The sequence below is a fragment of the Hyaena hyaena genome, unplaced genomic scaffold (assembly GCF_003009895.1).
Source record: "Hyaena hyaena isolate Hyena2069 unplaced genomic scaffold, ASM300989v1 scaffold_28, whole genome shotgun sequence".
Taxonomy (NCBI): Eukaryota; Metazoa; Chordata; class Mammalia; order Carnivora; family Hyaenidae; genus Hyaena; species Hyaena hyaena.
Genome location: NW_024080660.1, coordinates 4,695,516 through 4,720,798, shown reverse-complemented (window position 1 = coordinate 4,720,798; position 25,283 = coordinate 4,695,516). Strand labels below are relative to the sequence as shown.

At 55.1% G+C, this 25,283-nt stretch overlaps 1 protein-coding gene across 7 annotated transcripts in view; it reads right to left on the bottom strand.

Moving 5' to 3' along the window:
- Positions 1–596: 596 nt before the first annotated feature.
- NFASC (neurofascin) overlaps positions 597–25,283 on the bottom strand; it is a 70,393-nt gene continuing 45,706 nt past the window's right edge. For 5 of the 7 annotated variants that reach the window (XM_039227515.1, XM_039227516.1, XM_039227517.1 and 2 more), the window contains 3 exons: positions 8,995–9,126; positions 6,904–6,973; positions 597–3,656 (listed from right to left, as the gene is read on the bottom strand). In XM_039227515.1, the coding sequence (XP_039083446.1) occupies positions 3,425–3,656; positions 6,904–6,973; positions 8,995–9,126 (434 nt within the window). In that variant the 3' untranslated portion in view covers positions 597–3,424. Of the gene's footprint in view, positions 3,657–6,903; positions 6,974–8,994; positions 9,127–15,779; positions 15,933–17,182; positions 17,300–20,832; positions 21,058–25,283 lie in introns of all 7 variants that reach the window. The other 2 variants (XM_039227514.1, XM_039227519.1) reach the window with 1 other exon arrangement.

Sequence of the window (25,283 nt, the reverse complement as noted above, 5' to 3'; positions counted from 1 at the left end):
GTCCCCTTCATCAAGACCCAGGCGAGGTGGGAGGCAGGTCCCTCCCAGCCCTGCAGTGGTGTATTCCTCAGACACTGGCCTCCCTGCTCCCTCAGGTGGGCCCCTGGCCCTCTGTGGGGAGAGGTGTTTAAAGGAGGGACTAAATACGGGAGACGGAGGCACCAAAACACAGACAAGTTAAGCAACTTGCCCCCAAGGGGCAGATCGAAGAGGCTCAGGAAGCAGGATTGGTCCTGAATCCCACCCTGCGGTCTCTGATAGTCCTGTTCGGCCTTGTGAACCACGTGCTCTCTCTGAAGCTTCTCCCTTTGAGCCTGGAGCCATTAGTGGCTTAAGTGCTCACCAGGCTCCCCATCAGTGCCCACTGTGGACTGTCAGCCCTGGGGGGGTGGGCGCTGCACCTGACTATTCACCGTGGTAGCCTCTCCACGGCTCAGAGCCCAGCTCACACGGGATGTTCAAGACTATCTCCCGAGCCCACAAATGGACAAATGAGAGCACAGGAAGCCACAGCTCTCGTGGCCGAGCACAGCAGGTGGGACCACGGCTCAGGCAGTGGGACTTCTGGAGTCGCTGCAAGATGGTCTACACTCCCCCCCGCCCAACAGCCAGGCATGCAGACACACCATCGTGTCACCTGCATCACGGTTGGTGTGTTTTCAGGTGGTCGCTTGAGAACCCGGCTGGCAGGGAGGTGCTGGCCCAATACTTTCCTGCTGAGCTGGGTGGGCTCTGCCTTGGGCTCCACGGAAAATGGACTCTCCTCTCCCCGCAAGGCTGCTCCCTAACCCTGCAGTCCACACACCTCAGCATCCCTGCTCGGGGAGAACTGGTTCTCCAGGCTTAGGGTGGCCCTTGCCTGCCAGAAGGGCTGTGGCCGGCAGAAGTGTGGGCAGCGTTCAGTATTCCCAGCACGCGGCTGCCGGCGCTGCCTTCCTACATGGAGAGGGATAGCTCATTGCTGGCAGGACACAAATGAGGAGCAGACAGGCTGAGGAACCGCCTCTCCCCGAGACCCCGTGGTGGCAGAAGCCCTTTTGCGGTCACTGGCTGTGCGGTAGGGGGATGGGTGCCATGACATCTCACGGTCCTCTGGCCCTACAAGCCTGTTTCCGGTGCGCGAGTTCACTGGTGTGTTTGTGGTGTAACATGGAATGAGGGCCTGAGAAACTGACTACTCTGCTCAGATCCAGAGTGTTTTCTGGAAAGGCTGGTCTTTGAATTCAGTTCACAGGCACTCTTTCCTGACGTTCCCTTGAGGGACGCTGGGCAGACCCTGTAGGCATGCCCCGCCGTCTCCAGGCAGGTGTCAGGAGAAAGCCAGGGGAGGGGACCCCTGAGCTCACTCCTGGCCCCTCATTATATTCACCCTGTCCCCTTTCACCATGAGAGAGCTGCCCCTCGGGCTCCTAGGCTGCAAGCCTGGCCATGGCTTGGGCCAAAGGACAGTTACTTGCTCTCAAGTTCCAACAACATACTTGGCTCAGCTCTGGGCTGTGATTTCTTACCTGCAGACAGAAGACATGTGTCTATGGGCTTGACCCTCAACCGACTGCTTATTAAGTGATACAAGCATTGCTAATACCTTTGTGGCTTGAACGTGTGGCAAACGATGGTTTAATAAATTCTCTGAAGGACACAGCCCCGTTGCTGCCCAGGCTCCTCTTGGCCAGCAGCCGGATCTCTAATCAGAGGCTGGTGGTCCATTCCTAGCGGTCAGCTTCACCCTCCCAAAACCTACTCTAGCTGCCGTGACAGCTGCTCTTAGGCTCAAGATCTCTCTCCGAGGCTAGGTACCTTTGGTTTCAAAAACGGATTAGGTGGGGGAGGGCGAAGGCAGAGCCTTCGGTCTCTGAGAACTGTGGTCTGCGAGGGTCTCCATCTGGGGCGGCGGCTGGCGGGATGCGTGTGGAGCTGCTGCTTCCGGTTCTGCTGTGACGCTTGCATTGGCCGCCTGGGTCTCCTTGAGACAGACGTTGCTGGAGGCTTCAAAGCTGGCAGGGAGGGGCTGGGAGCCGGGGAACTGCGGGGCCGGATCAGAGCTGTATAAGGCATACGAAGGGCGCGGAGTCCCCAGGCCAGGCTCTAACAGCACGGTCAGCGCAGTGTTCCCGCCTGCTCCTGATATGTAAATACCCCAAGGAAAGGACACACGGGTTCAGTCTGGGGGGCAGCAGGGCCCCATCGACACACTGTGTAAAACACCAGTTTCAGCGTCATACAGAATTGAGTGAGGAGATGCTGTCTGCTAGAGACGAAAGGGGGGGGCAGCACCTTTCACCCGCAAACACACCAGCAAAGCCTTCGCGTCACACGGTCCATCTCTGCGAGGACAGCGGCGCAGATCCCCGACTGGGTGGAGGGGGGTCACCCTCTGCTCTCCACGCGGTGGGCCTGGTCCTCTCTCCCACACCCTGGGTTTCACCGATGGGGAGGAAGGAAGTTGAAACTCAGCCCTTGTCTTCTCTCTCGAGGTGAGCGCACGTCCCCAGGGACCAGACGCCCGATTTTCTTCTGCTTGAGGTACACAGTCACTGGAGTTGAAGTCCTGCCCATCAGCGCCCACTCCTGATCCTCAAACTCCTTCTTCAGAGTTAGTGCAGCTCTGGTCTTGGACACTCTGGAGGAAGGGGCAGGGTGGGAGCGAGGAGCAAGAGGTAAGCCCATCTCCCAGTGGGACCAGAGCAAGGCGAGGCGGCCTGCCCACTCACTCCCTGCCAAAAATACTGTCATTTTCCAGAAAGGCGCCAAGCCCAGCTCAGCAACTGACAAGGCCAAGGCGAACGGGTTGGGGGCAAGGGGAGGCATATGGCGAGAAAGGCATCCTTCGGAAATGCATTGGCCCAGTGGTGATTTGAATACTACAGCTTTTCTGTATGTTCTTTTACAGAACGATCCTTCTGCCTATCTGCATAGGTCAATCCTTCTGCCTATCTGGGGGAGAATTCACCTATTCTTTCCTTGTCCAGGGACATTTTTTCAACAGGAAAAGAAAATGGAGACGCTGGGTCTGGAGGGGAAGATGCACAAAGCAAAAAATAAAGACAACGCAAAGGGCCATCACCAACAGAAACCGGTGAGTGTGTATGCCAAGGTCAAGGCTGGGCAGTGGGGGGTGGAAGGCTCAAGGTGGCTGTGAGGCCGAGCAAAGGACTGGGGCCCTTCCAGCTGAGCTTAGCCAGGACTCTAGCTCTCCCACATGGCGGCACCTCAGGGGTGCGGGAGGGGGGCGGTCATCGGGAGGGGGCTTGTGGTTGGCTGGGTGGGGGTGGTCACCGGTCCTCACAGCTTGGCAGACCCCCGTGTTGTACCCTTGTCCCTGAAGGTGGTGGCGGCTGTGTGGCAGGTCTGCAGTGGCTTTCATCTCCCCCTCTCCCCTCCTCCCATTTGCAAAGTAGAGGCTGTGCTCTGGGCGGAGGCTCTGTTAGGCCAGAGAATAGATGGCGTTGACAGGCGACGTGGCCTCTGAGCTTTCATTGCCCTCCGTCTCCTCCTTGTCCTTTTTGACTGTGTACTGGCCAATGAAGGAGCCATCCTCATTGAACTGCCCCTCGCCACCCTCGCCATAGTCCACCAGGCTGTCGTCACTCTCCTGTTGCTTGATGGTGCCATCCAGGGACGTCTGGCTGCCCTGCAGCGGCTTGTTGTCCTCGTCACTGGCCAGAGAGAGAGACAGAGAATCAGGGCCCCGCCAGCCCAGTGCGCCTTGAACCCAGGCAGGGCGGAGCGGGGCCGCTGGCCTCTTGCCAAGCATATGTGCTACCCAGCTCAGAGAAGGTGGGACCTCAGTCAACCCCCCCGGCCCTCTGCTGCCTGGCTGGTTTACCGGAGGGAACCTGGGGTCTGGAGACGACAAGCGTCCCCCATGGTGAGGCAGCAAGTTGGTGCAGAGCTGGGCTTGGAGGAACCCACACTTTTTTTTCCCCGTGGATTATGATTTTAATTTTTTTACGGAGCCCATGCTTGTGGACTCCTGGTCTCTTCAGGAGGCTGCGCTAGTCTCTGGAGTAGGAGTGGGCAGGGGACTCCCCCGCCCCCCCATTCCCGGAGTGAGGAGAGCCGCATGTCTGTGAGAACAGGGAGGGCCAGAAGGTTCAAAGCGCTGGGGCACCAGTCCACGTGCGTCACCGTGTGGTTTGGTGGCCTTGGGAAGGCCTTTCTTCTCGCTGGGCTTCGGTCTCTGTCAAGAGGCACTGAACTAGCTTTGACTCTCTGTGATCTGTGTGGCTCTGTCTAGAAAGGCCCTGCCCTTGACAGAGAGCACTGGGCCCGGGCTGTTGAGAAACAAGCCTCTCCCCTGCCTCTGCCCTCCTCGTCTGGGTGTGGTTTCTGTCCGCTATCTGGTTTACCAATGAGCAGGTGCTCTTGCCTGGGGGCAAGTGAAAGAGGGTGCAACGCAGGGAGGGGCACGCGTGCGAGTGTGTGATGCCAGCAGCTTGGGACGAAGACCAGCAAGGCTCAGAGGATCCTACCCAGCCTCCCTGGAGGCCCCCGGGCCTGCCCTTCAGTCCGTCCTGTGCAGGGAGAGCTGTCAGGCTGGGGTTGGGTAAAGTGGCATCTACCTGCTGGGATGCCTGCTGTGTGCCCCGGAAGTGAGACACCCCCAGTGGCCAGTGTCCGCTCGAGCTCCACATCCCCTCTCTTGGCTGCAATACTCTCTGCCTTTTAAGCTCAGAGTGCTTAAGCCAGGTGCTGCTGGCTGCACTTCAGAGGGGAGACGGCCCCCACGCAGGAACAGCTGGGCCAGCAGTGGGAATCCGGGTCCCAGCAGGCGGGACCACAGCGGTGCCAGGAGGTATGGGCAGACACACAGCGTCCCCTCCCTGGCCTTCGGGGCCACGCTTAGCCCTTCCTGGATGTGTGTGGAAACTACCGGCTGAGTTGCCATTCGAGTCGGCAGTGCGCGGTGGCTTCTAGCAGCAGTGCTGGGCAGAGACAGCTGTCAGGGGAGGGCCTGGAGCCAGAGCCTGAGCTGCGTTCATAGATGGAAAGCTATTAGCCCACTCCCTCTTGCGCCCCATTAGCTCTGCCTGTGTTCCCCGCGGGCGGCGCTCTGGGAGCGGCAGGCCGAGCGAGGCAGGTGGGTCTGCAGGGCTACACTGAGTCTCTGTGGGGAGTGGGGCTCACGTTTTGAAATGAGCAGCTTCTAATTAGCAGCTTCCGGCCTCCACTCACCGATCTTTTTCACATGTACTCCTTCCCAGGAGCATGGGGATTAGGTCTACGTGATTCTAGAGGATTCCAGGCGCCTAAGCCAAAGGCAGACGCTAGATGGGAAAGGCCCAGCGTGGGTGTGAGCAGAGGGAGGGGTCTTTAGTGTGTTGGGTTCTTGCGGAGAAAGAAGATCTCGGTCTGGAAAGAACAGACCTCTTCTAAGGGAAACTTGAAAGGAACCAGAATGACCAAGGGGCCCGAGTCTAGACACCTGTCAGCCATCTTCCCCGAGACCCTGGAGGCTCAGGTGGACACACAAGGGAGAGAGAAGCAGACAGACTCAGGAGAGAGGTGCTTCGCTGCTGAGCCAACACTGAGGCGGGCATGTGTGTGTGGTGTGTGGGCCCGTGGATGCATCTGCGTGTGGATATCCAGCCTCAGTGTGGGTGGGGCAGGGGGTGGGTGGGCAGAAGGCAAGTGTTGTTGCCCCACAGCTTTGGTGTCTGGGGGAGGAGAGGCGCCTGAGGGAGTAGCTTCTCACAGCACAGGTTGCCTGGCCCTGAATTTAAAGAGGGCCTTACCCCTGCTCTGTGGCTGCAGTGAGGGTCTGGGGTGGGGGGGAGTTCCATGTCCTCTAGAACTGATGGCCAGGGAATAGCCCTCTCCCCATGGGGAAGATGGGCCCCACCAGGGGTGCTAAAGACAGTCAGGGGAGGGGCCTCTTGTGTTTGCCCTTTTGGGAGGCTCTTGGAGGTGTCGGGACTGGACGGATGGACGTACGTAAGCGTCCAGATGGGCTCTGGCTGGGCAGGGGCCCTGCTGCCTGTTGAGCTGATTCGGGCTCCCAGGCTGCCGCTGAGCACAGTGGAGGAGGCCGAGGATAAGATAAGGAGCCGCCGGGGAAGGCGGGGTGATCTCACCCCAGAGAGTAAGAGGGTGGAGGCGGGAGGTACGGCTCTGATCCGAGCATTTCCTCCTGCCCGCGTTGGTCTGGGAGGGAGACTCCAGGATCCACCCAGCATCATTCCTTAATTCAACATACATTTGCCATCAAAACGGAGATTACAGCTTTGGTTCGCCTGATACGAAGGCCTGTCCAGACCTGAGGGCGATCGTGAGGTTACCCATCAGCAGCAGCTGGGAGTCGGGCCCCTGCCTTCTCCAGCCGTGCCACCAGCTCACTGGGAGGCAGATGTGGGTGGGCATCCTGGGCAGGTCACTTCCCTGCCTGGGCCTCCGTCCTCTGATTCGGGACAGGCACTGACCAGAGGCCTCTTCAAGGCCTGTTCTGGGCTAGAGCCGAGAGAGATCATTCAAGTTCATAAGGAAAAGGTCTAGAACCTCCCCACCCGCCACATCTCACACAACCCCTCATCCCTCACAGAGTTGAGCCTTCAAGACAATACAGCCTCCTTGGGTCACTCTCTTCAGGGTCAGGGTCAGGTGTGGGCAGAGAGGAAGCCCGCAGCTCATTTCATAGCAAGGGGGTTCCCAGCCTTTGCTCTCACAGTAGAATGGTGGAAACATACAAACAAGGAGCTCAATAAATGAGTTGTGCAGTTGAATGAATGAAAGGCTTTTCCTCAAATCCGTGGGAGTCTTGCCTTCAAGGAGGCAGCCTTGTCCAGCACAATCAGGACCAGCGGAGGCTGTCAGAGAGGCAGAGGTGACAGCCCGATGGATGAAGAGGGGGCAGGGAGGACAGCCTACCCTACGGGAGGGGGACCAGGAGTCAAACAGATCACGCACCTGTAGTCAAAGGAGCCATCCTCTTCCTTGGGGTCTTCAGGGCCAAGGGGAACATCCTTCTTTTCTCGCACTTGGTCAATAAGAGAAGCAAAGACAGACACGATGATTATGCCTCTGCTCCTAAGGGCCCTGACTGTACATTCAAGACACCACCTCTGGGCTCGACGACACTCTCCCTCTCGACAAGGCACCATCGATGGCTCCCTTGCTTCCGTGGTTCAACCAGGAGTCAAGTTGATGGTGCCACTGCTTCCCCACGGCTGCGGTTCCTGCACATCTCCACTGGCAGCTGAAATGTCCTGCCACCTGGCTCCCCACCGGCTCTCCATGAGGTCGGCCGCAAAGACCCAATGGATGTGACCCTTTCTTTGCCACCTTTCTTGGTCTGCCCTCTATCATCATTATTTGTGCATGTTTCTTAAAAAGCCCCTAGCAGAGTGCCCTGGGCAGAAAGGATGCTCCATATTCACGTTCAGCATGGAAAATGCTCTCACGTCCGTGACCTCACTTGTTTGTGGGATGCCCTGTCCCCACACCTCCTGTGTGATCTGTACACACCCCTCCAAGGCCCTGTCTCAATGTGCTGTGACATTCCTTATTTGCCCACGGCACTGTGTTGAGGGAGAGATCATCTTTCTTCTGGTGTCCTGAGCACCCAGCACAGAGCCTGACACACAATGGGTACTTATGCAAATGGCTCTTTATGTATCCTTCCTGAGGTACAGGGCAGAAGAATTGCTCCATTTTAGGAGAGGGAAACTGTGCCCTTGGGAGATGAAGAACATGTCATATATAAAGTCCGGAGCCCAAGGCTAATGGTTTGCTCATCTTTCTGGTGGACCAAAGCCTTACCCTGTAGCTGGAAGGAAGGTGGTAAAGCTGTGAGAAGAACTTTCTGGAATGGAACACTTTCTACATGGGCAAAAGAGGTCTCAGAGTTTATCTGAGGAGTGGGGGGTGGGGGTGAGCTCAGTTAGGCCGCTCTTCTCCCTAACTCTAGGGTATTCTCTCTTACAAAAGAAAAACAATCCGGACACATGACAAAGTGAAAGAAAACATCATTTGCCAATGAAGAATTAGAATTTCCTGCCCTCCCTCACCTACAGACATGTCCCTCACTTAAAGGAGATTCCTTAAGAATCTTGGGGTCTGAGGGTATATGGGCAAAGGAAAGAAATAAAAGAATCTTCTCCCTGAGTTGAGTTTTAGGGGGACCCTGGAGGAGGACTTGTTTAGAGGCCGGGAGAGGCAGGCATTTGGGGAGCATAGCTGTGCTTTGGGGGGCAGAGAGTAATTTCATTCTGCAGCCCAGCAGGATTTTCACTCTCTGGGCCATCCATTATCCTGTCTCCTGTCACCCTACCCACCCCGTCACAGACAGATGGCTTTCTTGCCCCTGTTTGAAAAACAATCAATATTTCCAGAAGCAAGAATGCCAGAGGTCCTTGTCCTTGACCTTGGTTTGTCTGGGTGGGTGGTTCTTGAGGCCTCCAGAAGAGAAACGGCTCTTTAGGACTCTAGGGAAGCCGGAAGCTCCATCGGGACTGAGGGGATCTGTATCAATGCAAGGCACCCCTCAGCCTCTGCCTGCCCTTCATGCAGGAGCCCCCGAGCCCCTGATGGGGTATCTGTCATTACAGCCCAGTCACCGCGAGCCTCTCTCATGGGAGTGCTTCCCTCCAGACCTTCCCCGCTCCGTTCTCTCTCTCACAGAGAAAATACCTTTCTTCCTTTCTTGGGACACAGGATCCTAATGAGATTTAGGCTGAAGAAAGTCAATTTACTAAGCAGATAGATGGTGAGTCAAAGGGAGGGAAGCTCATTCTTATTAGGAGCCAGGGCTCCTTCCGGCCCCTCTCTGGAGCTGCCTGGACTGCGCCGTCCGCCCACCTCGGGCGAGCTTAATTACCCCAAGTGCTCTCTGGCACTTCTCAGATGCACAGACCAGGCAGAAGGACTGTACGTCCGAGCTTGGCAAGGGTTGGGCTCACGGGGAGAACAGAGTGCCCCGCGTCTGGGAGGGGACCTGGTGGTTCTCAGGAATGCTTGCCAGCCCCAGCCCCCTAAGCCCACTCCTCTGATGTGTCCTACCTGGGTACTTGCCGCCTCGACTCCTCTTGATGAAACAGACGATGAGCAGGATCAGCACCAGCAGGGCGATGGCGCACATGAGCCCGATGAACCAGCCCTGGGTGGCGATGTCTGCCTGGTTGTTGGTGTAAGCTGGTGGGGGAGGGCCGGAAGCAAACACATGAATGATTTCCCACGGGAGGAGGGGAAGAGGGAGAGGTGAGGGAAGAACGGCTATTTCACGTCGATGTTCCTCCTGGAGCCTCATGCTACCACCTAGCAGCCCTCTGGCCCAAACTACCCCGCAACAGGGACAAAGAGAAAATAATTAAAGAGCCAAGGTCAAAAGGTCAGAAAAGAGGCACAGGAAATGGGTACAGGGAGCAGAAAAAGCAGCAGAAGGCTAAACAGGTCCTTTAGGAAGGGGAAGGTTCCTAAGTACGGGGCATGGCATTCTTGCAAACCAGAAGGCTGGTCAGAGCCCGGTGGGGACTGAAGGAAGGCCAGGGATGGGCCCCAGAGGTACAACTCCCCACGAATGAGCCTTCGATGAGGGACTCTGCTACCCATCAGGGAACGGCAGTGGTGGTGGGGGGATGGTTAACACCACAAAAACCTGTTAGAAGAACACCTTCGCGGGCCTGCACAGGCACAGAACAGCAACCTTTCCCGCCAACATGGCCCCAAAGCCACCCGCGCTTCTGGGTAGTGGGTCTGGGCAGCGAGTAGTTCCAGGATGTACTGTGCTTTCTCACGCTCCCCCAACTGAATTGGGCGCTCCCTGACAGCAGAGACAATCCCTGTGCGGGTACCCCGGATGGGCTGGCAGCAAGGCTGGGGCTGGGGCCATGCCTTCAGTGTACCTCAGGCCACTTCCAGACCAACGCATGGAGACCCCCCTGCCTCACCCAATGACCGTGAGTCCCTCTCCTTCCCTGCCTGGAGCTCGTGAAGACAGGTCCCCATGTGGGCTGACCCCTTCACAATCCAAGGGACGCACGGGTGGGCCAAGAGACAGCAGCTCAGGTGTCATCTGATGGTATCCTGGATGACACAATGGTTGGCATTAGGGTTTGGGAAAGGGTGTGGAGAGGGCGGGACCCACTCACCCTACTCCTTTCTGTGGATTAGAACAACAGCAGCTCCCAGATTGCCATGGAAACAAAGACTTGGGACGAGAGGCAGGATCCAAGTGACCGAGCTGACCCCAAAGTAGCCCTGGGGCCAGCCGGGTGACCTGAGGGGCATCTCGCAGAGCCAGTTGACAGCAGGGTCCCAGAGAGCCCACGGAGCCTGGGCCAAGGCACAGGACCTCCTCCCGGCGAGGAGCAAGAGGAGCAGAGGGGTGACCAGGAGCCCTTGTGCTCCAGGGTCCCCATCACATGCTTTTTTTGTGGGTCAGGGGTCTGGGTGCGACCCTACCCTTTGCTCTTCTTGGGCAGAGAAACTGTCCTTATAGCCTTCTCCATGCCTGGGCGAGGGAATGCACCAAGAAGAGTCTGGACGAATGCAGAAGACTGGCAAGCAAGTGCTTTCATGCTGTCTGTGTCCTGGCTGCCCTGGGTGTGTTGTAGGGGGACGGCCCATCCCTCCCACCCCTACCCCTTCAGGCTGTTCCCTGTACGGCGTCAGAGAGATCCTCCCCAAACCCCACTAGGAGCAAATCACATCCTCGCGTCAACCCTTCAATGCTTTCCATTGTTACTGGGTGAAAACCTACATTCCTGCCCTGTCCTGGCAGGGCCCCCCACCCCCGTGCTGGCCCCAGGCACTTCTCCAGTCCTGTCTTCCACCCTCTCCCCTCGCCCTCTGGACTCTAGCCACGCTGGCCACTCATGTCCCTCCCTCAGAGCCTTTGCATCTGTTGCTCTTTCTTCAGATGGATGCCTCAGCGAACATCACCTCCTCTTAGAAAGGCCTTCCCAGACCTTTCCAGCTAAAGCCAAAGCCCCACCCCCAGCCAGCCACTCTGATCTCTCTCTCATTGCACCTGTTCCCACCTGATGTGGTGCCACTATCACAGCGCACACTCAGAAGCGCTCCTGTGGGCTAGTCACTGCTCTGAGTACTTCACCCATCATTTAATTCGATCCTCACAATCCCATCAGGTAAGCTTTATTGTCCCTATTTCACTGATGAGAAAACCGAGGCACGGAGATTTTATGTGATTTGCTCAAGTTCAAAGAGCTAGTAAGCTATGTGTACTTTGACTAGACCTTTGCTGCTGCCTGGCAATCCCTCCACTCCCCTCTCATCGTCCTCCCACACTGCTCCTCCCTCTTCTCACTGCTCCATGCTACCCTCTCCCCTTCCACTTCACCCCTTCCACTCGGGTGACCACCGAAACCTCACAGCCCCCACAGCTGTCCCTTCCTCCGTGGTCGTGGTAGCCCCTCTCCCTTCCTGGGTGGCTCAGTCCCAGAAGGATGTCGAACCCTCCAGCGTCTTCCTCTTTGCTGCCTCCTCCTTCTGCTATTAAATACATCACGGCTTCCAGCATCTTAAAAGAAAAACTCTACAGGAACCCACTAGTCTTTTCAGCTCGAGCGCAGGCACTGTCCTTCACAGGTGAACTCCTTCATCTTCCAAGGCCTCCAGTTCCCATCAACATCTTTCTACGATCCCGACGGGCAAATCTCAAGCCTCTCTCTACTCAGTGTTTCAACTACTATCACAGAGGGGGTCTTTCCCAAACCTGCCTCTATATCCTTGGCTCCTCCCTTCACCTGTCCTCCGGTCCTGACTTTCCAACTGGCAATCCCTTTATTCATGTCACATCGTCCCTTCAGCCAGTTCTTCAGCTGCAAGCCCAGCGCTCCCAGCTAACGTCCTCCCAACATCTCCGGTGGTCTGCTTGATACATCGTGTATTATGCTCCCAGTCATGCCTGGCCTTCCAGGCACTCGGCTCTTCCCCTCCCTGAATCTCCGGTCGCCCCCTCCATACTCCCCTACTCCTGTGTGCTTCTCGCTCCCCACTTTTCCACATTCCACCTACCTTCCCGAATCTCCCACTCCAGCTTACACCAATCTCAGAATTCACCCGTTTACTTCATGAAACATAACATTCAATCGCTCTCTTTCCCGGGTCCTGATTTCCAATTGTACAATTAAAGGCTTGAGGATAAGGGAGTCTTTGAGCCCCCTAGGGCTTAGCACGATGCTGGTCCCATAACAAGTAGGCAGTGACTACATAGGAACGGTCAGTTTAATCCATATGGTTAGCCTGGGATACCGAGTTCAGGTCACAGGGATATTGGATTGACCATGGGCCACACCCCGAGTTTGGATGGTGGTTCCCATCTTTTGCAGAGCATTTGGTTTGTAGGTCTGCAGTGACTGTTTGCTCCCCTTCTATGTTCGTGATGCCTGTTCTGATACATCCCGACAAGCCACCTCCACAAGACTCTCTTTCTCTTGGGAGAGAAAGTCCCAGTTCCAAGGGAAGTGGCCACATGGGCAATTAGGAAAGCAAATAAATGTGACTTTCCATTTCTGATAGGACCTGACAGCACGTGTAGTTCAAATGTTACCTTCAGTCCTTACCGAAAAGCTTACAGAATTTCTTGCGAGGCTTGGACACAGAAGCCTGCACAAATCCAAGTGGGTTTTGTAACTATGTTTAGTGCTGGATGTTAATTAAACTTATTGTGGCAGTCATTTTACAATATATACACATATCTAATCATTATATTGCACGCTTGAAAGGAATACGATGTTGTATGTCAATGATATCTCAGAAAGAACCCAAACCCAAACCCAAAGCAAGTGGGATCTGAGGTAAGGTGGGTTCAACTGGATCTCATCAAAGTGATTTAGTTTCTCAAGTACCAAGAGCAATTTATGGACCAGATGATCTCACTGACAACATGACCTGACAGAGTGGACTCTGAGAGGCAGAAGGCACAGTAGGGAGACGTCAGGCTATTACATTTGGCTGCTGACACCATTCTTAATCGATCTGTTCAAAGAGTTTCAAGATTCCTCATGGACACAGTAATGGTAACATTCAAAGACCAGGGTGTACTTACACTTACCACCTTGCGCTGGAACGGGGAGCCATAACAGCACCTGCTCATCCGGCCCACAAGGTCTGGCAAACTCAGGTCCAAATGCCTCTTATTCTAGACCAGAAGCCATATTTTGTGTGCCTTCCACACCACACCTTACAACACCGCTCAGAAACGGGGCCATTCATCTGCAAGGCAGGCAGTGCTCATGCCTCAAAGGCCAGTCACTACAAGTCCGTGGAAGAATTACATTTCAGAAATTGGGGGAGATGAACAAATAGACCAAAAGGGGCGGACTTCCTTCAAATGCATTTAGGCTCAGCTGTCATTACTTAAGCACCATCCGACGCCTTTATATCACCACCATGCCCCATCCCGGGTTTCTTCCAAACACAGCAGAAAGAGGCTGACCACAGTACGGTCCCCTAATGTCCCTCCTCCTGTTTCCCTGAGGTCTGAGGCAGTCTGCTGTCTGTCCTGCCAGCCCACCGTCAGTATCCGCCTGCTGCCGCCTCACCCCCTCCTGCCCACCCCAGGACAGAAGAGCTCATGAGCCCCTTGGAGTCCAGGGTTATGTGTTTGTGGACCCTTGGGTCTCTTTGACTTCAAGGAGGTGATTAACTTTCCATGTGGGATCTTTCCGGTGAGGGTCAGAAAGCCAGTTGGTATTCCTAGTGGTTTTCTTCTATTTCTCCCCCGAACCACTGCTCGTGTTTGGGTCTGTGGCCTAAAGTGATGGCCTGTGGTCACCTAAATGACCAGTGGTCAGACCCAGAGATGCTCATAAACTCTTGCTTTGATGAGACCCTGGGAATTATGTGAACTTGGCTCTGGAGTCTACCCGCAGGATACACAGTGTGCATTTTTGAAGAATCCGGACACACATAGGAACACACAAACTTAAGAAAGTGAACATATTTCCTTTCCCTGTGTGGTTTGCACATAGTAATTTCTAGCCAGCCAGTGAGGTAAGTGAGCAATATGGACTCAGAGCTTGGGTCACAAAAACGCCCACCCCGGCTTGCACCGAGAGGAGTCTGGGAAAATTCACTCACTCTGAAAGCAATCTATCAGGATCAGTCTCTCCAGACCAACCGTAGGAAAAGAGAGAAGAATATTGAGTCAATGTTCAGAAGTGTATTATCCATCATCTTTTTTTTCCCTCCCTGTACTGCATGTTTGATACCTAGAGGCAGACTGGGACATCCTTGAGGGTAGGGACTGGTCCTTTTCTCTCTGGCTCTTTTTCTTCAGCCTTCACTCACAGCCCCAGAACTTAGCCCTGGGAGAAGTCATACTCTGCAAGCAGTCTGTGCTGCCCTTTGTAGCCTTCCCCAGGAGGAGACTCCAGCCTCGAATCTTATCTGTGCTTCCTGCCTCTGTGCTGGACTCAAGTTGATAACAAAGCAAAATTAAATGCATGCACCAGTGAGCAGCAGCTTGGGACCCCAACTGGGTCAGGCAGAGCCCAGCCACCTGCTCTACTCGGTCAACTGTCCAGTTCCCTTGCCTGGCTCCCAAGCTGTCCCGGCCACTCACTCAGACATCCTGCCTTAGTTGGCTGGGCTGGCCTCAAGCAGGCAGCTGGACTCAGACTCCCTGAGTCTTGACGGCATGAATGTGGGCAGGATAGGAGGAGGCATGGGGGGGGGGGGGGAGGATGGAACGTCCAGACCAGGAGGGACCAGGCTAGAAGGGGTGGAGTGAGACATATATACATCAGTGTCTGTCAAGATGCAGACTAGCAGAATCAGCCTGGCCAGGAAGAGTAATCAATATCTGAGTCAACATTCATGAAGTCATACGAATCATTGTGTGTTTTCTTTCCCTCTATGCTCATATCACCTAACCGGCATCTGATTAGGACATCCTGGGGGCAGGCACGGGTCCCTTTCTCTCTTTGGCTCTTTCCCCCACCCTCACCCTTCGGCTCAGGACTTAGCATCACCACCTGCCTGGCTGACTGTGAAGATACACACAAACAGATCAGCAGGTGGCCTCAAGTCTCTAAACTGCCTGCCCGGCCTGACCTTTCACCATTTATTAAGCCCCTACTGGCCTGTTCATCTGGCACACGGAGGTCGCTTTTCTAGCTACAGCCAAAGTCCCTTTTGAGCCAGAACCATTGTCCTCCTGGAGACCTTCTTCCTCTTTCCTAGCACCACAGAAGACCAATTACTTTTAAGCCATGACAAACTTGGGACAAAAATTAAGCCAAAAATAAAGTCCCAAACAATGCGTGTCACACGCTTTGGAATTTTTTTTTTTTTTTAACACATGACAGTGGCAAGGCTGTGACATACATGCTGATCCTGGGAAGATTTCCTGGTCAAGACCCTTGGTGGCCCTATCCCTTAATTCCACATGCAGGAAGCAAGGTCCTGTGTGCATGGGGCAGGCTGCTGTGCACTCCAGCAGCCTCCAGACCCACATGTGGGGTCCACATTTGCACATACGTCAAGCCCTCTTGTCTTTGGCATGGCCAAGGGGCCAGGCGGCCTCCTCCGCCCTCATCCTAACATCCTATTTCCTTCTGACTCCCCACGCATGGCCACAGGGTCAGACGGGTGCTTTCCTTTCCACTGAGCATGCACTCTGGCTTCTCTGGCAACTGTGGACTGCCAGTGACTTTCTGGCAACTGTGGACTGACATCTAAGAAGAGCCAGGACACGCCATGCAAGGTGGGGAATGGGTGGGATGAGTCTTCTTTCCAAGGAGAAGAGACAAGCAGGAAGCTGAGAATGGAATGAAATGCCCCATGCTTGTAGGGGATGGCCAGGCCAGGTCCCCTCTCACCTGTACTGGTCATAAAGGTGATGACGGTACTGCTGATGCCCTCGTTGTCCCGGGAATAAACGCGCAACGTGTATGTCATCCCGGGATAGAGGTCTGTCAGCTGTATAGGCTGGGCCTGAGCCTTAACAGGGACAGTTTTTTTCGTATGGTTGCCTGGGGAACAGAAACCTCAGTCAGCCTAGGGCCAGGCAGGAGGAGCTGGGGAGGCAGTGCTTAGGTTCCTGGTCACCTGTCAAAGGCAGAAGCATGGGGGAAGGGGCTGGGCCATCGCGCAGACTAGAAGATCACCAGGCAGCTCCACCAGCCCTTCCACGCGAGGCTGACTCTCCTACACAGCAGCCCTTCAGCCAAGGGCACTATTCCTTCTCGAGTTTTCTTCCCTCACTACAGCCTTAGCACTAAACATGATGACCTACTTCCTGAAACCGGCAGAACATGTCAGTCAATGCTCTGTTACCCTGGAGGTGACAAACTTCCTGCCTAGGAGCTTTCTGGTGAGGCTGAGAGCCAGATAGCATCTCTTATGGTAAACGGAGGGGAGGCAGGACTCTACTTCTTGGCTCTCACTCCTAGCTTCCCCTCTCATTTCTTGCTGTGTGCAGAATTCGCACCTCAGGAGAAGGGTGGAGGGTGAATGGTGGTTGTAGGAAGCTGAAATAGTAAGGACCCAGCTGGGGATGAGAGTCGGTGGGTGTGAACCCTTCCGACCACAGAGAACTAAAGGCTGGCTTTGCTCTCTCCTTAGAGATCTTCCGGCCGGGTTAGCTGGGTTAACTGCTAAGGACAACAACATGGTGGGGCTGAGTCCTCAGCAACAGGGGCCGTCTCTCAGAGAAGGCAGATATCTTGACCACACACCACAACATAATGGATATGACCCTTGGTCCCAAGATCCAATAAAGAGTGAACAGCTCAGCTCAAGCCACCAGCTGTCTGCGATGAGTGACCCTGGTCTGTGCCTTGGACTGTAGGCCACTGGCATCCCTCTGTGAGCAAAACACAGTTGTACCCAGAGTCTGAACTGGCCTAGCCTGTCTAGTGGAGACACCAGAAACATGGATTCTGAGTTCAGGAAATGCACACAGAGCGAGATTTGGCTCTTGTGGGGACTATTCAGAACCCTCATCCTGGGCAGGAAATGGATGAAGGTCCCCATTACCCAGGTCCTCCCCAGCACATGCAACCCTAGACCTCCACTAATGGCTTCGGAAGCCCTCATCCTTCTCCTTTGACTGCTCTTCCCACCCCACTGCCGCCTGAGCGCGTATCGATTTCATTAAGTCATAATTAAGCCGGGCTAACAGGCCCCTCCGAGCCTGGGGGAGTTCACAGGATCTCTTTAATGGCATCTACGCTACCCGCCGCAGCTGCCGCCACCCCGCCCCTCGCTCAGCAATGCTTACTGTCGATGTACTCAACCACAAAGTCAGTTCCGGGCCCGAAATTGTGCTTCCAGGTGATGTTGGCCCATTTACTGTTGGGGAGCACCGTGACGTTCCATATGGACTGGCTGTCGGGGGCTGGTGGGCAGGTTAGAAGAGGGGTTAGTGATGAGGAGGCAGGCAGCGCTGGAGACACACACGTGCACACACACATGCACACACACATACACACACGTGCGCGGCTCGGAAAGGGAAGACTCAAAAGTGGCTGTGCACGGGGCCCAACAGCGCTCCAAGCTGCAGCCGTGGTGGCCAGGCCAGAGGTCGCCATCCAGGTACAAGCGGGCACGGACAGGAGGACTTGGACATGAGGGAGAGCTGGAAACTGTGTGTCCGCACAGGTGGGGGCAGGAATGAAAGAATGGGTCTCGATCCATGCCATTGGAGGCTCAAACCTGAGCTCTTTCCCTTTTTAGATCCTTTGTCATGGATTGGAAGGGTGCAGTAAAACCCGGAAGCTGAGAAAAGCTCTCTTGGCCATCATCCAGACAGAGGGGCAGAGATGTGCCAGCCTCTTTCCCTCCAACCCCAGACATTCTACAGGAAGGAGAGCAGGATCTTTGAAGCCCCTCGAGAGTCGTGATGTGTAGGAAGGTCAGGACCCAACGAGGGAAAGCCTTACAGGGCTCCTGAAACTGGAGAACAGTAACCCAGACAGGTGATTCTAGAGTCCCTGCAGCCATTCTCGGTCAGCAAGATCCTGGATTACGTGGAACATGGCCTCGGATTGTCTAAGGGGACCTGGGGTCAACTACCCCAGGGTCCCAAGTAGAGACAGTAATGAATCCCTCCTCTCCCTCTCACAGACTGGGTAGGAACCAGAGAAGAGAACTCCTTCTTTTTCACCCAATTCTCAGAGGTCCAGACACCGGAAGAATCCAATTCTTTTGGCTCCTTAGCACTAAATTGTCTTTCAGGCTTGATCTCCATGCAATACAGAAGACATTAATTATCTAGTTCCTATGAGCTGGGAGCCACTTTATCAAAGCCACCGCACTGTCTGAAACCATAGCCTGTGGACAGGCGAGTGGCACTAATCTTCAAACGTAATAATTTTTCAAGAGTCCCAGCAGTCTGATTACCCCATTTCCCAGCAAAGATTTAATAGTGGAGCACTAGCATGAAGCCTTGTATTTCAAAGACTTTACAAGTGTGGCTCCTGTATATTTTATTAGCATGCAAGGGGGCACTGTCACTAACTCACTTGTCAAAAATAAATGAATAGAGTACATTGGCGATGCATTTATTCATTATCTATTTGACATGTAACTGAATCTGCAGGGCTGGGGAAGTGATAAAAGATCTCCTGGTCTTCACTTCAGAGGGGTGCCTTCTCTACTACAGCCTTGTCAGTTGCGGGCTGCCCCAGGTGAATGAGTCATGTTAGGTGAGGGGCCAAGAAAGAGATCCAGTAATGGCACCACAGGGCAATCTCCATGGGAGGGCAGAAGACAGGCTTCTTTACTTCTCTGCCAGGTGTTTCCATTGTACTGGCGGCTTTAAGCCACCCCACATCCCAGCTCCTTGGGATCTCATGGCTCTTGCTAGTGGGAGTGAATTATGAGAACTCATGATTTGGGAACTTGAGTTTCTTCCTCCTCAGCTCTGGGGCCTGGAAATAGCCAGAGAATTTGGGTTTAAACAGTTTGGCCACCAATAAAATACAGACCCAAATCTGACTGTCTTAAAGGTAGTGGAGACTGGGGCACTACTGAAGTGGAATGACATGGAGGTGGGAGTTTGGGGGAAGGCAGTGCCACCGCTAAAGAACTGAAAAGTTCAAAGAAAAAGACCAGAAGGAGAGCTATCAATTACTATAAAACACAAAAAGCGTGAGAGGAAGCATGGATTGTTCTGCTGGCTCCTGGAAAGGGGGAATTGGGGGGTGTCCCTTGAAATCTGAAAGAGACAAGTTAAGGACAAGTAAAAAGTCCCATTTCAACCTAAAAAAAAAGTAAATTTAGGAAACATTTGGTCCTAAGCTATAAGACATGAAAAAGATGAAAGATCGTTAAAAAAATCGTGGATAGCAGAGCCACTCTGCTGCATCGAGGGAAGTGAGGATGCTTGAGGGGTGTCTCCAGGCTCTAAAGGTAAATTCGGGGGCACAGGCAGGTCCCCTGCAGCGTCTCAGGCAGTTGGAAGTCCACGGGGCTAGTCCCATGTGGCAGAAAGGCCAATGTTTCCAAAGGACAAGTAACTCTGCTGGGAAGCAAGATCCAGTCCCCTTCATTCTCTGTGCACCTGTTCTGTGACCTCAAAGCATTCACGGGGACACAGAGCCTTAGTACAACACAAAGATGCCTCACTGTGGCCCCAAAGAACACCCAGCACCAAACTACCAGTGGCAGCTTCTGGTAGCCTGCCAGACTTCTCCTCAGCCAATGTCTTCCTAAAGTCTATATTGCTTAAACTCTAGATATTGTATCTTTAAAGCAAGTCGGCGTTTTCAAGGCCTGAGGAACACCATGTCACCTACGTGTCACTTGTCTCCCCTTAGGGCTCACGGAACTCCACGTAATTGAATTAAAGGCAATACTCACACGTGCATTAAGCCTCCATCCTCATTCAGGTGCTGAGCAGGGAGGCCTCAGAAGGTAAAGGGACTTGCTCAGGACCCAGAGGGGTCTACAGTCCTACAGCTGTCGGTGGAGGGTTCTGGGTGCCCCTTGCCTCCCCTGCCAGCTGCAGCACACTGATTTTACAGCTGGCCTGTGGGCTCTGTAAGCTAGAGGCCCTCCCTTGGATTGTAAGGAAAGACTGTTTGATGCTTGGTTCTTGAAGTATGGCTAAATTCCCGAGGAGGTCTCCTCATGCTGGAAGAACAGAGCCTTCTTTCTGGCCTGGTGCATAGGGAGGAACAGCACATATTCTGGGCTCAGCAGGCCAGCCCTGGAATCAATTCTTACCAAGAGCCCCTTGCACTTGATCTTAGCCAAAAGGCTGAGAGGTGATGCAGGGGTGCTCGAAAGGCTGCGATTCTCCCTCCAAGTGGGCATCTGGGGGCATTATGGGGCTCCCTAGCAATGCTCTTTCCTGGAAACTCTTCTTTAAAAACAAAATTTTTAAAAAAGGCTCTAAGTGTGCTTTGTCGGAAGAGGATGCAGGGAAGCGCCGGTTCTGGGAACAGAGCTGCGCGGAAGGGTGGGCCACTCCCTATTCCTTAGCCCTCTGTGTAGCAGCGCTGGACGTGACAAGGCCGCGGCGGGGAGCCCTCTCGGGCCAACTCTCCAGTGTCAGGCCCCTGTCTTCTCTCCCTTCCAGAGTGCTCAGCCCTAAGCTGCTTCTCAGCGTGGAGGTGGAGGCAGCCTTCCCACCCGGGACCCAGGGGCCTGCCTGAAGAGTATGGCCAGCTGTTAACACGGATCTGAGGCTTGAACGTGGGGCGGGGGGGGGGGGGGGGGGGGGGGGGGGGGTGTGGAGCGGTGGCGAGCCACCCAAGGATGGGCGGAGGTGCTCTGTGCCCCTGGGCTACCAGGCTGAGACTCCTCCTCACGTGTGCCTTCAAAGTAGAAACAGAGGGCGGTGCTGGCCAATGGCATCCCAGACCCGCCCTCCCACGCGGGGAGCCTCCGGCGGAGGGATGGGCGCGCAGCGACAGTGTGCAGTACCGGATTCGGGGATCTTAGTCCCGGAGGTGGTGGTGGGAGGCCTCTCCGTGGTGGTGGCGGCAGTGGTTGTAGTTGTGGCGACGGTGGTGGTGGCGATGGTGGTAGGTGCGACACTTGGGATGGTGGGGACTGTTGTGGCTTCGGTGGTGGCAGCGGTGGCAGTAGCGTCAGTACTGCTCACAGCGCCCGTCGCACCCACCGGAGTCGGGGGCAACGTGGGAGGAGCTGAGAGGGAAATGTAAAACAGCCGGGTCTGGTTGGTTCCGGCGCCCCCAGGCCTGGACTCGCGGCCCCCCCCCCCCTCCGGTGCAAGGCAGGCAGCCCGGGGAGGAGATGGGGCTCGGTCACCGGAAGCCTCCCCAAGCATGACGGACCGGGTCGGACGGATCACGGTGAGAGAACACAGCCATGGGCGAAGAAGAGAATGAAGCCCTGTGTTTCATTTTCTTCTCATGGTCTGTGCGGCTCAAAGCACCCAGCATGCACCCTGCCGAGAGTGAGGATGAGGATGGGAAAGGACCCACACCGAATCACTCAGGCCCCAGACCCGGCTCAGGGTCCCAGGCCAGCCCACCCAGACACAGGCCAGGCAGCAGCACTTGGATCCAGCCCTGGAGCTCCAGCCTTGGAGGGGGGTAGGTGGCGGGCTGTGTCCTGCAGGAGCACAGGGAAAGCCTCCCATTTCCAACCACTCACTCCAAAATTACCCCCTCTCATGGCTGGTTTCTAACACCCCCAAACGCTACGAGAGAGAGAACAATCCCCACTCTGTAGCCCAGCCCCGCAGCGGGGTTTGCATCTCCCGCCTGACTGCCCGCCCCTCCCCAGCCACTCAGTGCCAGTCCATGGCCCTGCCTCTCACCCCTTCCTCTCTGCCCACTGATGGTCCTTCCTGCAACTACCCGGCTCCACCCCAACGTGTAGTAACCCCTCTCTTCCTAGGACATTTGGGGTTTCCCCTCACACGAGGACGTGGGATGGGCACTGATGCAGCCACAGCATAGTCTGTGCTCGGTAGACGGAGAAATCCCAGGACGCAAGTGAGATACATTTATGGGTTTCTTTTTTGCACAAATCTGCAGGGGATTGGTTCCGATCTTACGTCTTCATCTCCCATCCAAAGCTACCCTTGACGTTGGTCAGCCCAGGGGTACTAGGTCTGTCTACGTGACATCATTTCCATAGGCTCTCTTTCCTTTTCCAGGAAAGATCATGGCAGCTACCAAAGGGCTGCTCTATGACTCTCTAGTTCCGATATTGGCAAAGCCGAGGTATGAGAATGATGGGGGCAAATCAGAGACAGAGGCCCCCTCCTTTTTGCCGTCTCTTGTAATCTGATCAGGGTCGACTTTATGGGGCAGAACGCAGGGATGTTAAGATACAAGCTACCTGTAACACCAGAGAAATAGCGACATCCCAGCCCTATCTCAAATCTCCAGAAGTTTAGGAAGACAATATTCTTACTGCTCAGGAGGGGGCCAGGGCAGGGAGAGAGCCAGAGAGACAAGTGCCAGAGAGCTTTTCTCAGGGGAGAATTAAGACCCTGGGCCTTTTCAACAAGAGCCTGACCAACAAAAGCCCTTTCATTCCCCTGGGTGTCCAATATTACAAGTCCCCATAGAGAAGGAGGGGCGGTTCTGGGATCCCAACAGCTTCCCTACTGGCAAGTTCAGAGGCGGTGCCGGGCCCTGAGGCTGCTGACCACAGAAGTCACACTGGGTAGCTGAGTATGTCCCAGGCATTCCAAAGATTCCTGGGCGGGGTCAAAGCAGACAGTGCTTTATTCCCTATACCTCCTGTCAACTCAGACATCAAGAAGGTGTGGGGTGAGGACAATTCTGCCTCTCATAGTCACTGTCCAAGGAGGTATTAGTCCAAGGTGGCCCCAGGCCTAGAAAGCTCAGTGCTGTAAAAGCTCAGCATGAGGGAATTCACCTATGACACTCCCCAAGACAGACAGACACACAGAAAAGCCCGAGAGATCCACACGGCCAAGGTCAGCTCTCTCCCAGAGCCGGCCCCTTGCAGGTCCTGTGGCGGCAGACACACATAGACTTTTCCCTCTGCTCTGAGCTGCAGGAAGGAAACCTGGGAGGCTATCTTGCCCATCTGGGCAGGTCTCGCTCCGATCTGGTTCTTCATCAATAGTGTATTTTCTAGTAATTTCTGGCAAATACAGTGTTCGCAGGCCTCCTTTTCTAGGACTATTTAAAAGGCATCATCTAAAAATTTTGGGAAAATACTCCCTCTGAGTTCTAATCATCCCACTCCGTGTAGTGCAGACCTGCACAGTGGTATTGCATTTCCCGGGGCCCCCGAATCAATGTCCTTTCCTCCCCAAAGCTATATGCACTCATGTGCCCCTTAGTTCTCATGAAGTGGAGACACACACCACATCCCACAGACCCACAGCTAGGCTCGCACGTGCTTCCCTGGGCCTTCCCCCGAGCGGCCTTAGAGACAGAGATGCTGAGAGGCTAGGCTAGTGCGAGTGCTTTCCTGGGCCCTGCTGGTCGGACAAGAACAGGAAACGATTCTGAAGATGCTTCACCGTCTTGCCCCTCCCCTCCAATGGCTCCCTCTGCCAAACATGACAAGAAGGAAGCATTACTGATGACGGCCACCTAAACACTCTTCCTTCAGCTCAGCGGCAGCAGCCCCAGGGCATTAGTGAGAGGGGACAAGAGGCGAGGAGTGGCTTGCCAGGTGCCCTCCCAGAGGGTGCCCATCACTGGAGTCACCATGGACGAGGCAGCCCCAGCTGGCTCAGGTGACAGCCGGCAAGTCAGTGTTCTCTCTGGCTCACTCATTAGCTGCGTCTATTGTCCCATGGCTGGACAGGGAGGGCAGAGGCAAAAAGGAAAGGGTCTGGGTCCGGTGAGGGAGTTGTTGGAGGCTCATATAGGCGAGAGGGGGAGGCGGGTTTTCACGGGGAAACTGTCCAGTGCTCGGGTCAAAGGGGATCTAGAAGATTTCATCCCCCAGAGTGGGGTTTGGGTAGAGGACAGAAGGGGATGAGGGGCTTGTAGTCAGAGTGGTCCACAGGCTGGACAGGCATGCGGCTGGGCTGAGAGGGCATCTCCAGTTACAGCAGGAATCATGGGCTGGAGGAGCACAATTCTATACACTGTGTCAGTCAGTGATCGGTGGAGAGCACCAGCCTGGCAACTGAGAGTAAGGCGGCGGGGGGGGGGGGGGGGGGGGGGGGGGGGGGGGGGGGGGGGGGGGGGGGGGGGGGGGGGGGGGGGGGGGGGGGGGGGTCCAGGGAGGACCTAGAGCTGGAGGCACAGGACCCCGACCCAAAGGCTGTGTCAGCCTCGCAGGTTACCTACTGCACAACGGAAGGTACCCCGGCTGTGGCTGGGGGTTTTTCACCAGAGTGTGGGGCAACACCAGTAAGAGATAAGAAAAGTGAGAGAGGCCTAATCTTATTATCTTTCTGAGAGCAGAGCCTGCCTTGGGGCTGCCCAGCAAACATTTGCAGATCTGAGTCACAGACAAGGGCAGCAGTTTCCAGACATTCCATGGTGGAAGGTTCAGTCCAAAAACGTCCACATGGTGCGTGGGCTACCCCGGCCAGATCACAGATGGCCAGGGCAGATAGACGGCAATCCTTAGAGACTGCAGGCATGGGTGCACGAGAGGGGTAATTTTCAGGGGGTAAGATAGGAACAGAGCAGTCTGGCGTAAAACAAACAAACAAACAAAAACCACACACCCAGGTTTGGGGAAGACGAGAGGGAAGGGAGCTGTGGGCTGGACAACAGACCCGAGTCAAAAATGTGGAACCTGGGCTCCATTGCTTGGCACCTGCAGATGGTGCAGAAGGTTCTTATGGATTAAAGCTGAGAACAGCTGATGCCACCAGCACGTCTCATTTACAAAGAAGAGCAACATGCCTCTACCAGCATGTCCCGTGGAGGCTGGAGCCCAGAAAACACATTTGACAGAGGGACAGAGCCCCTGAGCTCATTGTGCCCACCATGGTGGGCTTGGATCTTTTCTAAAAGGGAGGCAGAGTGGGGCGGTTTGGAACGATCACTGTCCCTCGCATGAGCCACTCGTGAGAGGGGCAGTCCAGACTGGCACGGGTGCTCGCTGAGCAAGGCAGACCCCATGCTACCAGACCCGCCTGCTTTGGGTCCCAGGGTGCCAGACAGGGGCGCTGGGAGCTTTGGCCAATGAGCTTCAAGCTAATTCTCTCGGCGCCCTGGATCTCTCCTTCTATGTTCGCTAAGCCTGCTAGGCCACCCTGAGCACCTGCTAGAACACTTCCAGAAGACACCCTTGTGCAAAGGTGAGTCAGAAAGTCAGAACAACGCCCAGCTTACAAGGATGGCCCTCTCCACGGTCCCTGGGCCCAGGACCTCTCTCTGCCTCCTATGCCAGCAGAGGAGTTCCGACCTCGTGCGGAGGCCCTGGGACCCACCAGCCTGGCTGATGATGGGGAG